The sequence below is a fragment of the Odontesthes bonariensis genome, chromosome 10, assembly GCF_027942865.1.
Source record: "Odontesthes bonariensis isolate fOdoBon6 chromosome 10, fOdoBon6.hap1, whole genome shotgun sequence".
Lineage (NCBI taxonomy): Eukaryota > Metazoa > Chordata > Actinopteri > Atheriniformes > Atherinopsidae > Odontesthes > Odontesthes bonariensis.
The window spans coordinates 11552803-11569669 of record NC_134515.1 but is presented as its reverse complement, the minus strand read 5'-3'; the positions used below and the strand labels follow the sequence as shown (position 1 = coordinate 11569669).

Below are 16867 nucleotides of genomic sequence, written 5' to 3'. Positions count from 1 at the left end.
TGGAAGTAGCCATCAGAATATTGGGTACACTGTTGTCATAAAGGGATGTCTATATCTATACATACATACATACAAAAGCTGTCAAATATACATATATATACACACACACATATCTATAGATATATATCCATTAATGCATTCAATTTGACATATTTATAGAACATAGAACAGAATATTTATAGAGGCATGTTAATCTTGCCTAAAAAGCTAATTTTGCATTAAAAGGTTAAATTTCATTTAACTTGTGTTCATTTTGAGAGCATGTAGGATGCAAAAACACAGGTCTTTTATAGACCAGTTAGAGAGAAATGTTTGCATAATGGAAGATGAGCTGCTGCCTGGTCGCCCACACAACTCAAGGTTGATAAAAAATAAAAAAAAACTCTACAGTTCATATTCTAACTAATGTGTAATGTGTCCAACAGCCCTTTTCTTCCCACAGTTCAAATGGATGTTAAATCTGAAAAGAAAGTGTTGATATTCTTTTATGTTATGAAACCGTTCTATTTGTATATATCAAGTTTTAACATCCCTTTTGAGTTTGTCATTAAACTAATGAACTCTATGTACTATACAGACATAAAGAAAGTTCAGTTTGGGTAATAATAGTTTATTGATACTTCTAGCTGTCAATTTAATGTATGGTGTCTTTGAGAACTACAAATATGGCAACTGCAGGGTAATCATCCTTCTTCAAAGGATGGAAATGTTGCCGGCCCCTTTAATATGACACCGACACTCCTTACATTTACACATTGTAGAAGGCTTAATACTCCAAATACACCCTCCTCATTATGCCAGAGGAGCATCTTGACTAAATGTATTTAGCTTATAAATTAAATAAATTAAAGCCAACAAAAGCCTTTAGATAGCCTTGTACAAATACAAAGAAGTAAATAAACTAGTCTGTATTAAAAGAAAATTTGAAGTATCAAATCTATTACATCACAGTAATGGCAAGCTGCTCGGAGGTGCCAGAATGATCCCAAACACATAAAAAAGTCCCATAAGGAGGTTGAGCTTGGCTGTTTTCTGGGGGATCTTGGCGTAGCATCGGCTCCTGAACTGCTTCTCCAGGGGGAAGGCCATGGGCAGCGTGAGCAGAGGTAACGCCATGCTGATGGTGTAACGGGTGGCGAGGATGCAAAAGAGCACATAAGGGGCAAAGAGCAGGAGGTTGTAGAGGACGTATGACAGCGTGGGGCCTATAAGGATGGCCAGGGTGACGATGCCCGCTTGCTTGTCAGAGTCCATGTCCCTTGTGTTGTTGCTGTGGAGGATAGCTTCTGTGTTGAGGGCCAGCGGGACGGCGTATACCAGAGGCAGCACCGAGAGGTAGCCAACCTGCACGGCGTGGGCGAACATGACTGCCAGAGGGCCGAAGGTAATGAGGATTACTACGTCTCCCAGGGCCACGTACTTGAAGCCAATGCCTGGTTAAAAGAGCAAACAGGGAGCCAAATTTAAACTGATTACAAATTGTCAACAAATCCCAAAAGTGCAGAGGTATAATATCACAGTTTGGTTCATACTTTGCAATTTTGCAATATGTGGAAAAATGTCTGAGGCTCAAAGGCTGAAATCCTTTTCATAGTAAGCTGCTATGACTAAAGAAGCCCTCCAGAAGGTAGCATGGCATTCTCTTAAGTTTGGGGTCTCAAACCTTCAGTGCTGCAGAGTGTGAAACTGTCACATTAAGTTCCATTGAATGGCTTAAACTTAACATTCACTCTGTCCTGCATTTCCCGTAACGTGACAACAAATAAAAGCTAATCTCTGTTATACATTTACCAGAGATATCACATCAGTAGCGACATCGCTGACATTAAGGGGAGACTAAAATACCTTCACGTTCCAACATAATGAACATTTTACTCACATCAACAATGAGCCGTTTCCACTTCTAGAGAATAACCATGGCTTATACTGTGCGCTATCAAACTAACCAAACAGAAACAAGTTTCTGAGGAACTAAACCCTTGTTCTTTTTCTTTTGCCTGCGACCAAGGTGACATGTTGTTTGTGCCTTCTTCCTTGAAACTGTGGCTCTGGTTCATAAGCACTACTCTGTTTATTACAAAACGCTGCCCTTTACTATCACTATCTGTTGGCACTTCGCAGCTTAGTTTAATTACTCCAAACCAATGGGACCCGATGTCTCTTTTCTATTCAGTGCCATTTCAAATATTTGTTTGGTAATTGGCCGGAATACAGCTGCAGTCAGCTTTTGTCCTTCAATAAAATATGACAAGAGTGATCATGACTATGCATGACTGTGCTATGCTCCTGCCATCATGTGCTTTTCTTTTCTTTTTTTAAGGGTCATCAACATGAAATGCTGCCGAAAGCAGCTTAAAGTAAGATGTGTGTTTTTATGTTGATTTGGCTGACTGATTAATAGTGAGACAGCAATTCAAGAAACTCGGGTTTATGTTCGACTTACCTCCTGTGTATAAAAAAGAGCTGGAGAGTCCCCCAAAATAAATAAGGGCTAGGTGCTCCAGCCTAAGTGTAGACAGGAAGTAGAGTAGAGTGGCACACAAGCACCCCAAAGAATATAACAAAGCGCCAAACATGACAACATCTTGTGGCGCCAAAATTTCATCCACTAGAGTCCTATCATCACTCTTCTTGTGGTCGATTCCTTTAGAGAAGTCATAGTAGGTGTTTACAAGGTTTCCTGCCCCATGGACGACAAGGACAGCAACGGCGCACACCAACAGGATGACCAAGTCCACAGAACCCTCCAGTTTGTACGCCAAGGCGCTGCCAAGGGCCACAGGCGTGAGCGAGGCGCTGAAGCTCCACGGTCTCAGCGCGAGCACGTAGGCCGCACACTTGTGTCTGACATCTGAGGAGACCCGGGCCATCCTCGACATAAGGTCAGTGGCAGAACGGTGATTTTGCACAGAGTTATTTACACCTGTCTGCCACTGTTGGCCATTATGACCATTAGATCCAGCCAGTACAAATGTTTCTGCCCTGCTTTGCCTCTGCTCTTTAGCCATTCCTCTGCGAGGGCTCTGCACCTTCAGCAAAACTTCCAAGTGTTTGTCCGGTGTTCCTGTAGGAATAAAAAACACACGAGTAAGGTCACAAGGAAGACAGCAGCTAAGGTTTAATTTTTCTATTAAAATGAGTTAATTAAGAGTCCAAATATATTGTTAAATATGTGTATATATCTATACACCATTTGTTTGTTTTAATTATTTTTGTTAATTTAGGGTATCCCTGAAGTCTTTTGCATGCTTTTGTCCCACTGTACTCCCATTTTGTGTCATGTTTTGGTCGTACCGTGTCTCTTTGTGAAAATTTGACCCCTTTTTATCTTACAGATCTTCTGTTTATTCAGACAAGAGGCCCACTGACTCCTCAGGCTACAGAATCTGTGCCCAACAGGTCCGATCGGTAATCTGTCCAAATCGCAAATACGGAGTTGATTACTTTCTTGAAATAACCTGATGATTACAAACTTTCAAGGGAGTATTTGGAAACATTTATTTCATATTTAAGATAACTACTTCATTGTAGGTATGCATATAAATTGCATGACAAATCCTGTTGCTGCAGTCTGAAACTAAGTGGGCAGTCAGACACTTTACGTGGGTGGTTTTGAAGCAGAGTACTGGCCACCTATCAATCTTGACAGTACACGTGGCATTTTGTCCGGTACCACAAACACTCAAATGTTAATTCAACTACGTGCAAGAGAAATCATCACACTCGCCACCAAGCACAGAGCCAAGGAAAGACTAACGGTCTGAGGCTAACTACTCAGATTATAGGATTAAAGCTAGCAGGGTAGCCGCCGAGCTAATGTTGATCACAGAGAGGAGGAAATGTCTGACATCAGCAGCTCTTACCTGCTACGTCTCCAGTATCCGACACAAACTCTGTTTTTCTACGCTTACAAACATATTTCTGAGCACACCGAGCCTGGTGCTGGTAGAGGCAGACGGAGATATTACGTGTCAACTCCGAGGGTACGTGACTGGCTGGCCGCTGGAAGCCCTACTGCACCTGACAGGCGCCATTTCCTCCGTCACGAGTGTAACGTCATTAGTGGTCGAAGAAATCGTATCTCGTACAAATGGGTTCCGCCTTCAGTTTTTTCGTCTTAACAGAAATATTTAACTAGGTTAAAAAAAAAGATAGTCCAAATTCCAATTGGGGAACACTATTCTAACCTATTTAACACAAAATTTAGGGATTTAAGGGGTATGGCTAACTGGGGGAATTGGAACTGAGAGTCAATCAAGGAGAATTGGACATCATTGATACAAGTGTGCTGCATAACCTCAATTCTGAATTTCCTCCTTTTAGTCAGGGTGTGTATGTTACCATTCACAGCACTGATCACATGCACCAAACAAGATTATTTAAAAGTCTCAGCACGGAAGCAGAGACGCTTCGTTATACTGTAGCTCCCTGGTCCTGGATGGTGCCAAGGATCCAGTGTTTACTTTTTCTGCATGCCATCTTTGGAAACAATGCTCAGATGACTTATCTACTGTAAATAATAGATAAGGTGAGAATGACACCCCCGTGTACATATTTGACCTATGATCCACTATCTAGAGCTGTGAAAGCAGAAATTCTTCTGGTGAATGTGAAAGAAATTGAAGGTTTCAGGTTGCAACTTAAAGAATCTAGAGGAAAGAATTCAACATGTTTTTTTTTTTGGCTACCTTGTGGCTAAAAGTTATCAATTCTTTCTGATAATATTCTCAAAACCTATCTATTGACTTGTCACCAGTTGCTAAAGCATAGACAGAAATAATATAATTAATGATTACATTTTTAGATTTCTGTGTTCTGTAAGCCAAGCCAGTGAGTCATAGCAACACCAGAAACCTGAAACTGACTGCAGTTGTGTTCGTTACATCTGCACTCTTCCTGAAATTTCAAGTCAGAATGCTACTTGAAGATAAAAAAGAAGAACAGCTTAGTGTTTATCGCTACCCTACAACATGCTTCAGTTGGAGTCCTGACTTGACCTTGTATAATCAGAATAAAAAGGAAGTAAGATTTTAACTAAGTACAGTAGCAGAAACAGATCACATAATCAGTCCCTTTTAGGCCACTGGCTCATTCATAATGTCACACAAATATGATGCCACGACTGGATTACAGATCTGACCTTAGGCCTCCACTTGGTATTGGTCATTTCCCAAGATTCTTAACAGAAATATAACATAATTTTTATTAGAATTATGGCCCTTGGAGTTCTATACAAGTTCTGTTTATAGCAGATATCTCAACACACCGCACCCAAAAATCACTTGACACATGCAATGTTATCAGAGTATCAACAAAGGTGGAATGTAACAAAGTAAATTTACTCAAGCATTAAGTACAAAATTGGAATAGAAATACCTTGTTTTTCCATAAATTGGCCTTTACATGTGATGATGATGTTGTGGCATTATATCTTAGTGTAAAAGTCACAGGAGCCATTATTTCTGAAATTAGTTCATTCTTTGCAGATCTTCATCTTTTCACGTGGCTGACATACACCTTTGAGGATCATTTCTGCCAGAAAGACTGTGTTGTGTGATATGCTTTATTAGATGGGAGGTCAAAAGTATTTTTCCTGTCCTTTTTATATATAAACCTGGTTACGTCTTTATACAAATAATGCAATATGTTTACATTCCTCTTCTAACTTCTGTTTACAACATCCTGCCACCTTTAAAAAAGAAAAAGAGGGAAATATCAGCCCTGAGCTCTTGCACTCCTCTATTTCTATGTTTCTATTTGATTAAATTCCTCTGTGGCTCTACTTCTACTCCCCCTGGTTCTGTTTCAGGGCCTGTGATATCTTCACCCGATTCAGTGCCCTCATGTTTTGGACTCCAAAGGGTATGAGTAAAACAAGAGTGTGTTATAATCTGGGAGCCTGCTTGATCTGTGGTTTTACATACTGTAAACACTGCCCAGCGATCTCATATCCTTTTTGATTGTGATACCTGAAATGTTGAAATTATGGATTCTGCTCTTGCATGAGCTGATATCAGATTATTTTTACTTCATAGCATCCTTATTAGCAAGCCACAAACTTGTGATCTCCTTGAACCCTGCAGTGACTAACAGCACTGTGAACTAAATCAACTTTTCCAAGTCAGTGCAAACTGTAGGTGGTTCTTGTTAATGTTCAAAACGGTATCGTGGTCATGTCAACAAGGCAGCTTTTGAACTTTGCAGAAATGAAACTCATATTAAATTGTTTTACTAGAATCTGGGTAATTCGATAGGTCACATAGTCTTTTCTGCCCTGCCTCAGTGTCTGTGCTTTTCTTTTCTTTTTTTCACAGCAGTATTACATAAACCTTGAAAATCCTGTCCTGAATAACCCATCTGATTCTGCTTTAAAGGAGCTCTGGTTGCAACAAGTGGTGAGACGGACAGTGCGCGTTTGGTTTTCATTAGATCGTCTCGACACTGACCCCCTGCCCCAGCAGCAGAAATGTGAAGCCAGCCCGCTGGCAGGCGCGCTGTGCGGAAGAGAGCCGAGCGGAGCTGATGTGCAGTCTGCGCTGCTCTCACTATCCGGTCCGCAGGCTGGACTGCAGCTCTGAGAAGCTATCCAAATAACACGCCAATGATGCGTGCCATGGCCAAGAAGTAGTATCCAAGTGCATTGATGGTAAACTAGTCTTCGTAGAGCGAAACCCTATTGTTGTTTCCTGGAGGTGTGATATCGCAACCATGGTGTGCTGTCGGACTCTCAGAAGTTTACGGAGAGGTGATGGGAGCTTCGCTCCTCTGCTGGCCGCTGCGCTGCTCAGCCTTCTGTTTGCAGGGATGCAACTAACCACAGCGTTTCCCTCCTGGAGGTTAGAGGTATGCTGTGACCACTTCATGACACGGAAGAGCTACTTGGTTCAGAGGCTATTTATCATTTCAAACAACTAGTCTCCAAATTTTTATTGCGAACTTCATTCAGAATTCTTAACTGCAGAATTTGCTCCATCTACCCATCATGCTACACATTAGGAAGGCAAAATCTATAAATGTTAGCTGATTGTCTTATCAAAGCCCATGTATTTCTAACAGTAACAAACTAGGTTCTGCACTTGGGCTGTTTAATTCCTATTCACTCTCTTCAAATTGCAGAAATTGTGGATGTAAATGTGAAAGTTTGATAGGCTATGAACTGAAATCAAGTGATTATTTTGTGGGACATTTATCCCCTGAATTTACAATAAATAGAATATGATTGATAACTTTTTTACAATAGGTTTAGTGACATTGTGTACATTTGGGGAAAAACTGGGAATATTCTACAACTCTTTGAGGAAGTTTGTACTTTAGAGGAGATATCCAGATGGTTAGATGAGAAGAAATACCTTTAAAAAATATGTTCAATCAGTATTCTCTGTCTATACACTTTCAGAGACTGTGTTTCTCTTTAAATGTATCATCAGTGAGACATCAGCAGATAGAATCACTCACTTATAGGCATCAAATCCTGTTAATGTTCAGTTAAAGCTAAACTGGATGATGAATAACCAGAATTAGCTTAGGCAGCGGAGTGGATCCCCGTACAGTAATATGCTCTTTCACATATTTTAGTCATTGCCAGCCACCCACTGCGATACAGAGCCGGAGGGATAGCTTTATGTCATTTCCTTTACCACACAACTCTCATTAAGTGTCAATCAAGAAAACAGCTGGCGGGGATTGCATAACTGCCTTAGATAAGCTGCAGGCAGGTTTAGAAAGATATGGACAAAATCTAAACTTTGTTGAATAGAGCCTTCTGTGTTTCTGAGACAGAATGAAAATCATAATCCCTTGTTTAGCAGTTTGAGGTTAAACTCTTCCAGACTCCCCTCAGGATCCTCCGAGATTTGTCCTCAAATGTTTTGCTCTGCAAATCAGCACTCACTGCTGGCTTCTAGGTTGCTTGTTCAGGTTCTTATGGTTTGTGTTTCATCTCAATTTGAGCCAGAGGGTGAGAGTAGATGTGCAGTGAATATAACACAACACAGAAAAAGCTGGTCTGGCCGTAATACATCAAACGCCTCACAAGTCACTGAACACATGACTTCAGTGTGTCAACTGAGGTCAGGGCAGCAACTGCTGTACAAAACTGTGGCCTGTGAATGTTATTCAGTAGAGAAACATATTCTTTATTTCAGAAAAGGAGTCCTTATCAAGTTTAACAACAATAGTGGAACAGTCCACCAGACTGCCTGACCCTGTTTCACTATTTTGGGAAGGAAATAAAGGAAGTACTGCATTTATTAGTCTTGACTGGGCGAAGCAGGAACAGGAACCAGAGGATAGGGTGTAGGATACAAATTGAAGGGAGCAGCTTTTATTTTTGATTTCCTTCTTCAGCATTTTACCACAGTAAAAAAAAAAAAAAATGGTGAAGTTTAAGTTGCATAATTGACATGACTGTGTACACATTTAAATCTTCAGGAAACTTGAAAAACAACAAAGTGTCTGCACTCAAAGAAGGGGGTAAGATATGTTGAACTGGGAATCTCTTCATGGAGGATTTTGTGTTGTTATTCTGACACTGATCTGCTCATCAGTCCTGAACTAAATACAGTTTACATGTTAAAGTGTACATGTTAAAGAAATTAACTGATTAAGGCTTTGTGGGCTATCTTGTTTTCATGTCTTCTATGATTTTGCATGGATTTGTATTGGCTATGTTCCACAGCTCTGTATCAGAAAAGAACTGAGAACAAAACAGCAGTTAGCAGTCTTTTTGTTTGTTTTTGCAGCCTTTAGCAATCGCAGAAATGTCTGATTGAAAGTTGCCAGTCGAGCCCAACCAACATTGGATTTTTTTATGTTGACGTTGATACATATCGTTATGGAGAAAAAGATTCAGATATCCACATATCAGTCAGTAAAAGCAATATTTGATTGCAAAATTACTGCTAAATACACACTCCTTCAATATCATTTGCTGCTGTTCTGTAAAAAAAATCTGTCACATTACTGACTTCATTGTGTGCACTCGTTTCATTTCAGCTCTTTTCTTCTGAGCCTCTGCTGTCATCTACGATCATGTCAGTTTCATTCTCCTGCTCTGCGTTGCTTTGCGTGTTTTTGTGTATATGTTAGACAGAATGCACAGCCACCACCCCAAAGCTCTCAAACTAAGGGGAAAAGTTTTTAGGCCCTTTCAAGTTTTCCAGATTTCTTTTATGTTTCAGACTCATCTTAAAATGGATGTGATTTATTTCCTTTTCCTCATCATACAAACAATTACATTTTCCATAACGTCTGAGCAAAAGCATATTTTTGAGTTTTTGATACATTTCTTTTACAAAAAAAAGTAAAACACTGATATATCCCATTTACACAACTATTCAGACCCTTCGATTACCAACTGACGAAAGCACCTTTGGCAGCCTCAAGTCCTCTTGGAAATGATCCTCCCAGCTTGGCATACCTTTCCTTTGGAAGTTTCTCCCATTCACAGTGGCAGAAGTTTTGCAGCTAAACTGGGCCTTAGTGAGTGTGAGTGCATTTTCAGTTCTCTAAAGCCCCTTCGGAGAAGAAGTAGGTGAAAGCTATTTTGCTTTTGGGCACTTGAAAGGCTTCAGAAAACATTTTTGTATCCTTCTCCAGATCTGAGCCTTGACATGATGCTGTTTAGCAGCTGTTCTGTCAGTTCTATTGACCTCACGGCTTAGTTTTCTGTGAGATCTTAAATTGACAGTTGTGTTTACTTGCAATTGTTATCAGTTAATTCAGGGGCACAGATGGACTCCAGACAAGGTGCTCAGTTGGAAATATAGGAAAATGTGGAAAACTTTTAAGTGACGGAAAACTTTCTGAATATACTGTCAATAAAATATGTTGGAGAGGGGAAGTGATGGGATCATAATGTTCTACCAATGTATTTCTCAATCTACAGTACTGTGCAACAGTCTTCTGCCACCTCTCATTTCTTTATATTTTTCTTCCAAGCAGCCAGACTTTCTTGTAATCTTTTAAAGTGCTTTCTCCAGGCACTCTGAAGGTCTTTCAAGTTTTTGGCTTTTGGCTGCTGTTTCACTTCATTTCAGTTCCGTCCTTGTACCTGGCCATTTTGAGAGGAATGTGATTTTTGCTTGAAAAGCCACATAACACTGACTTTTGACTCATTCAGTCATAAAAAAAAAAGGCACCTAACACACCTGGCAAATGACTTATTTTAAAATGTATACTTAGGCCCTTTTTAACTAGCAGCCAGTCGCAAAGACACATAATTTGTTCCAGTTTCTTTAGTTGCGTCCAATAAAAAAGCAAAGATAACTCAGTTAGCTTGACATAAAATAGTATTGCACCAACAAGATAAATATTGGGGAGTTATTAGCAGAAACTTGGTATATCTCAGCACGGTGTGCAGTGCGTCCTTAAAATTTTTGAAGAAACTGGACAAGTGGAGGACAAAATAAAAAGTGTCAACATTAAAAAAAACTATCTACAACAGATGTATGTTATCTGAAAGTGACGTCCTTAAGAAACGAAATTCCAGAAAAGACCTGACACGGTCCTGAGAGATGCATCTGGACCCTCAGTTGATCCATCTACTGTCCATCAAAGCCTCATCAGAAATGGTCTCTGTGGATGGGTGGCTGTCAAGAAGCCGTTCTTAAGGAAGGGAAACAGGGAGAAAAGGCTGAGCTGTGCCAAAGGACACAAGAAGTGGACTGAAAGACATCACAAGAAAGCTTGTCAAAGAGGGTTTAGACAGTGTTCAAGAATAAAGGTGCTTAGACCAAATATTGATATTCAAGCTTGTTGTACAAACTCTGTTTTTGCCGGTATTTCCATTTATTTTTGCAGATGTTTCAATGAATCACTAAATTCTTTTTTTCTTGGCAATTTAAAAAGAAACGAGGAGTTGCTCAAGACTTTGAGTATTGACCAGGTATTGACCAGCATAATATTTTGACATAGTAACTACTGTGAAGACACAACCTGACTGCACCATTTGTCTGCTTAGTTGTGAAGCAGTAGGAGCCGTTAGAAAAGCAATGCTAAGGATTTATTTCCCCACATTATATTCTTTGGATATCAAAGTTTGAGAACGTCATTAAAATGCACGCAAATACAATTCGTAACTCTGAAAGAGCCATTATAGCGGTCATTAGTCAACAGACAGGACAAGACACATTCTTGTTGTAAAGCACAGAACAGGCTTCTTGGGTCAGAATCATGGCCTCTCTTCAAGTGTTGAAAAGAGGATTTATTACTTAAACCCATCTCCATAAAAAGTTATAGATTTATCAACTGGTGCTATCTTGGAATATTGCATTCATGGAGAACCATATTTTAACTTCAGTCAGAGAATATTTATGAAATCGCTTAAAAGCAAAGCACCCATCGACGGCCTTTTAAAGCTGTAAAAGAGTGCAGAATCCAGATGTGATTATCTGGAGTTGATGTTCCACATCCCCAAAGAGATATCAGCCACAGTGGATCTATGAAAAGGCTCATACCTAATATTGTTAAAACATCTTTACAGCTGACCAGTGCCACTTTCCTTTAGATGGAATGCCTTTGCTTGAAAATCAAATATCCAACTTTCTTGAGCAAAACACTGAGATAGGAGCTGTGCTTGTCAAAACAACAAATACTGTCTAGCGCCTGCGGCTACAAAGGTTAGACCCAATAACCTTCACTGTGCTAACCAAATGGAATTATTTATTTCTAAATTCCTTTGAAAGCCTCAGCTGTACTGCTTTCTACATGAGAGAAGGGCCAGGCCTCAGGTCCTAACATTACCTAACACTGTGAGGTGAATCATTAAAGGTTTTTGCTTTGTCCAAGGAAGAAGCTCACACCACTGTGTTGCTCATCGGGATCCGCAAAGAGGCCCGGTCACAAGTGCTTCACCTCTCCAGGAACAAGCGCTACACCCTGACCCCAGAGCAGCTCAAATGGGACAAGTTCAAGCTAACATACAAGTATTTGCTCACAGTCTCCTTTACACTCTGCACAACAACTTTCAAGAGCTTTCATGGATGTTGGAAATATTTTCAAAAATATTTTCAAAAACAGAGAGAAAATGCATGCAGCTGGTTGTCTACCAGAGGTTGGTTTAAGTCATCATCTGACAATGACCACTATACAGAACTCTGGGCTTTCATTTGAGGAGAAGAGGAAAATTAAAAAGCACACAGGGGACCTCTGCACTCACACTGCAGTGGCTTTGCTTCAAAACAATTTGGACCGTACGACAGCAGCTTTTCACAAAGGTTCCAGCGACTGTACTCTTTCTGGAGCTGTGAAATGATCCCATAAAGTCTTCAATGGGAAGATTAGATTAAACTAAAGAGGCTCAATCACTGAGTTTTGGTTAGCCAACAACCTTAAGTGAACAGAAGATAAGCTTTTGCCAAATTTTGAATAGTTTTTGAATTAGAGAAATATAATAAGTATCAGTGTAAATCTAACCCTGGCTGAGATGCAGAAGAATATGAAGTCTCGGTAATGGAGCTGTACTTGCAGTGCTTGTGGGATTTCTTGTGTGTCTGAACAGTAGCCATTGTGTTTTGGCAGATTCTTCCACTGTGGAGGAATGTGTGCACAAACCTGAACTGACTACGCAATGCTGTTGTTTCTCAACAGGTTGCTCTCCTTCCCTACAAACTTGATAAATGCCAGCGACACACGCCGAGGCATTGCCAAGGCTTTTGGCATGTGGAGCGACGTGTCGCCGTTCACATTCAGAGAGGTGCCAGCGGACGAAGAGGCAGACATGCAGATTGGTGGGTACACTGCATGCGGCTGTATCAGTCCCCAACAGATGTTCCTTGGCTCTGAGCTCCAGACTTCTGCTTTGTCGTTACTGTTTCTCTCTCCATGCTGTCATCGCCAAAATGTCTTAGCCTCCAACTCATTAAATCACACTACTGTATATTATCAAACTCATACTCAGCATGATTCATAATTCCAAGTGAAAAAGTGAATGCTTGACAACTTCCATATGTGTCAGCCTAAGGCAAAGCAGTCAAAATCATGCTTTATCTGTCCCTCTGAGTGGACTCAAGGGTCCTCCATAAATTCTCATGACAGCGAGAAGCATAGTCATCATGCAGGGCGAAGGCTTAGCAAGGAGGTATCTGTCTTTTGTAATTAATCATCTTTCTGCACAAAGCAGAAATAACGAAATCGGGGCTTCCCTTCCCGATTATGAGATATGTGTCTCTTTGTTTTGGCAGGCTTCTACCCCGTCAACCACACAGACTGTTTGCAGTCCTATTTGCACCATTGTTTCGACGGTATCACAGGAGAATTGGCTCATGCTTTCTTCCCGCCAACAGGCGAGATTCACTTTGACGACCACGAATACTGGATTCTGGGAGACATGCGCTTCAGCTGGAAGAAAGGCATGCATCTTCATTATGTTTGTTGAAACTGCTGATATTTAAACCCCCTATGCGATGAATGCAGCTGACTCTGAACTGGACCACAACATGGGAAACTAACCGGCATTATCTCCGTTGCAGGGGTTTGGCTGACTGATCTTGTCCATGTGGCAACTCATGAAATAGGCCATGTCCTTGGACTCATGCACTCCATGAACCCAAAAGCTATAATGCACTTGAATGCAACTCTGACAGGGCGCAAGCTAATCACGCAGGATGAGGTGTGGGGTTTGCACCGTCTCTATGGTACGTCCTCATGTTTCTTACATTCTTATAAGAATGCAATGCACTTGTTTTTTGTAAAGAGCAGTGGAGGATTTGGGGCTTATCTGGTTTGAATAACACATAATTCATCCAAAAGCTCTTGAAAGAATCGAAGTTAAACAGGAAGTCCAGTTCTCTTGCTGGGAACAGACTACATGATGGCCCAACTTGACAGATCTGGGGCATTGGAAGCAAAAATAAGTCTTCAATAGTTGCACAAATCTTGGACCAGTTTTCCACCTGGTGGAACTTTTTTCAAAATATTCCATGAAATTGTTGTTTAACATGCTTACAGCAAAAGTGGATCCAAATACCCAATCAGCTGTCATGAGAGATGGCAAGCTCCTATTAGTTGCAGTCCAACGTGCAGTCTGCCATGACTGTAGGCCAAGTCAGGGCAAAACATTTAAGTCTTAAAATGATGGTCTAATCTGACACAGTGATTATCCCAAAGTGCAAACACATTTTGTAGTCTGATCCTGGCATTAGAGGAATTACGTTTCTATATACACTTGTGAAGAACCAGCAATACAAAATCTGTGATTCATTTTTGGTCAGAGCGAACAAGAATGTAGACCACAGTGTTTGTCTTTGACGACTGACAGTGAAAGCCAACGTGGCATTAATGAATACTGTATAAACTACTCGTGAGTCATCATTAGTGTGTACTAAAGTGAATCATTTTCACTGGCATGAAAAGCAGATCAGGGATCCAGTTTCTTTTGCTGCTGACTGAGAAGTGCTGTCTGGTCCTCCTCCTGCTCACTCCATCTCCCCCTCTCTTCCAGGATGTTTGGACCGGTTATTTATCTGTCCTGCCTGGGCTCGAAAAGGCTATTGCGACAGCAAACGCAAGCTGATGCAAAAGCACTGCCCCTCCAGCTGTGATTTCTGTTACGGTAAGACAGCAGAAAGCAGCAGCAGTCCAGAGGAAAAGAAAAAAAAAAAAAAAAAAAAAAAAAGGTTTTCACTCAATTGAGCAGCGCAAGGAGCTGCTGTGAACCGTTTGCCAATGGAGCAACGGGAGCCAACAGGTCCAGCCACACAGAGTTGTGATGGAGGTTTTCAAGAATCTGATTCGAGGGGAAGATTACACTGTCCACTGACAGAGTTTTATATTGTGTTTCTGGAAAACAGCAGCATTTTCTTAGAGGCTCAGTAGAGCCAGTACCTGTGGATGGCTGTATTAATGAGAGCTGCTTTACACTAAGTCTCTGACACATCAGCAATCTGAATCCCTAAGCCTCTTTAGGTTTACAGTGGGATGCTCTGGTGTTGAGGTCTCCTGTTGCACAACAGGAAATGGCTCCTCTTAACGATCACAGCCCATAGATTGTTGTGGCTTTCAGAGATTTTTGTCAGCAACAAGGGACAGTGTGGAGACACATGATGATACGATTCCTGGCTCAGAATAATCTGTTCCTCATTGTTGATTGGGAGACGTAGTACGGCTGTGGAAAATTCCTAAGTGACTCCAAACCGCTGGAATTTCAGACTGTGGCTTGAGGGTTAGAGACACACAAGGTCAATTTGGATTTTTGCGGCATTAACGAGAATGACTGTTTCTTAGGCAGACTATGAGTTGATCACAAGCTGGCCTGTTGTGTCTGTCAGCAACCAGATGGGAGAGATTATAGTGGTGTTTGCCATGGCATATGATAAGTGTCTGAGGTGATAAGGTTTGCATCAAACCTTTTAAACTTCATCATTATATTTGTACGGGAAAGGTGCCGTCTCCCGATTATAAAAGACACTGAGGTATAAGGTAATCTCAGCTCTCTGTAAGCTCCTCTGAGTAGTAGAGAACATTTTAGGTTCAATAAACCTTTACATTTATTAACGTGGTGCACCTGTTAAAAGTGTTTCCTTTCCATCCTCCTCAGAATTCCCTTTCCCCACGGTCCCTCCAACTCCGACTCCCCCGAGGACTAAACACAAACTGGTCATCGAGGGCAAGAAGCTTACTTTTCGTTGTGGGAAAAAAATTGCATCAAGGCAAGGCAAAGTACAGTGAGTGTCTCTAATTTTTTATCCGTTTTGAATCAGTCCACGTGGCTGCAGTGATGCTATAGTGTTGCATTGAATGGTTTCTGAAGTCTGACTCCTGTTGCAGCTGGTACAAAGACGGGGAGCTGCTGGAGTACTCTCGCCCAAACTACATCTCCCTGAAAGGCGACCACATCACTATAGTGGCCAACGCCATCAACGAAGGCCTGTACACGTGTATTGTGAGGAAAAAGGATAAAGTTCTCACTAACTATTCGTGGAGAGTACGTGTGCGTTTCTGAGGGCCCCGTCAGCTCGACCGCATGCTGAACAGGACACAAGGGCACATATTTCAGTTTTTGTTTTTGTTTTTAAACACCCTTCTTGTATCACCCACATAGCATTATCTACTGTTGACTGTCATTCTTAAATGCATTGTCTTATGTGCAAATAATAAACGCTCCATAACAGGTAGCATTAGCGCGGAAACATACTACCCGACTGTGAAAAGCTGTTCATGGCAGTCAATGAAGTTTGCGTTTTATTTGGTGATGAAGTCTGAGCAGATCTTAACAGCTGACAGCTTTGGGACAATTAAATCTACTCTGGATTCACCCAGCCTGGACTTCTTCGAGGCTCTTGCAGCTAAAAGAGTAATGAGGTCCGAGGCCACCCATTGGTTCAAGGGGAACTTGTGAAAAATGGGGTTCAACTAGTTGCATAGTGTTACAATCATGGACTTTTTACACATTGTCTGTTTAAGCTCATTTCATACTGTTTAAACCAATTCACTACCACTGGAAAATTGATTTAGGGGAGGGAGGGGGTCTACAAAATCAATCCCTAACCTTATCATCCAAAATAATAAAAAAAAAAAAATGTAAAAAAAAATCCATGTCTCCAATGCTCTTCGTTCAAGGACCTGAAAAAATTACAGAAGCTCTTCCTCAGCCATTTCAATATTTTACTCACTGATCAAAACTAAGCCACTAAAGCCAGAATAAGCAATGTTGTCTACAGCCTTTGGATCTATCTGGACCTTTAAACAGCACATGGAGCGCTTCAGACGTCTAGCTTACTTTACTAGCCTAACAGTGAAGCCAGCAGTCTGCCTCCAGATCCTGGGCAGCCGGTCCGACCAGCAGCTCTTTCCAAGCTTATTCAACACATCAGGTGTAATAATCTGCAGAAGGGGCTCCGGCGGGGGTAGGGGACATATAAAACTGATT

The 16867-nt window shown here is 41.1% G+C and overlaps 2 protein-coding genes across 3 annotated transcripts; one reads left to right on the top strand and one right to left on the bottom strand.

Moving 5' to 3' along the window:
- Positions 1-589: 589 nt before the first annotated feature.
- On the bottom strand, positions 590-4061 carry ubiad1 (UbiA prenyltransferase domain containing 1). The gene is made up of 3 exons (XM_075475595.1): positions 3864-4061; positions 2444-3064; positions 590-1433 (listed from the first exon to the last, which is right to left on the bottom strand). Exons 2-3 carry the CDS (start codon positions 3006-3008, stop codon positions 946-948), a joined length of 1053 nt encoding a protein of 350 aa, XP_075331710.1. The 5' UTR covers positions 3009-3064; positions 3864-4061; the 3' UTR covers positions 590-945.
- A 2330-nt stretch (positions 4062-6391) lies between these two features.
- On the top strand, positions 6392-16502 carry mmp23ba (matrix metallopeptidase 23ba). Of its 2 annotated transcripts, none has more exons than XM_075476266.1 (8): positions 6392-6843; positions 11788-11924; positions 12589-12728; positions 13284-13349; positions 13470-13634; positions 14441-14551; positions 15536-15662; positions 15766-16502. In XM_075476266.1, the coding sequence occupies exons 1-8, from the start codon at positions 6709-6711 to the stop codon at positions 15938-15940; spliced, it is 1056 nt and encodes a 351-aa protein (XP_075332381.1). In that variant the 5' UTR covers positions 6392-6708; the 3' UTR covers positions 15941-16502. The 2 variants fall into 2 exon arrangements, with proteins under 2 accessions (XP_075332381.1, XP_075332380.1); XM_075476265.1 differs by having other exon boundaries at positions 6394-6843; positions 13182-13349.
- Positions 16503-16867: the final 365 nt, after the last annotated feature.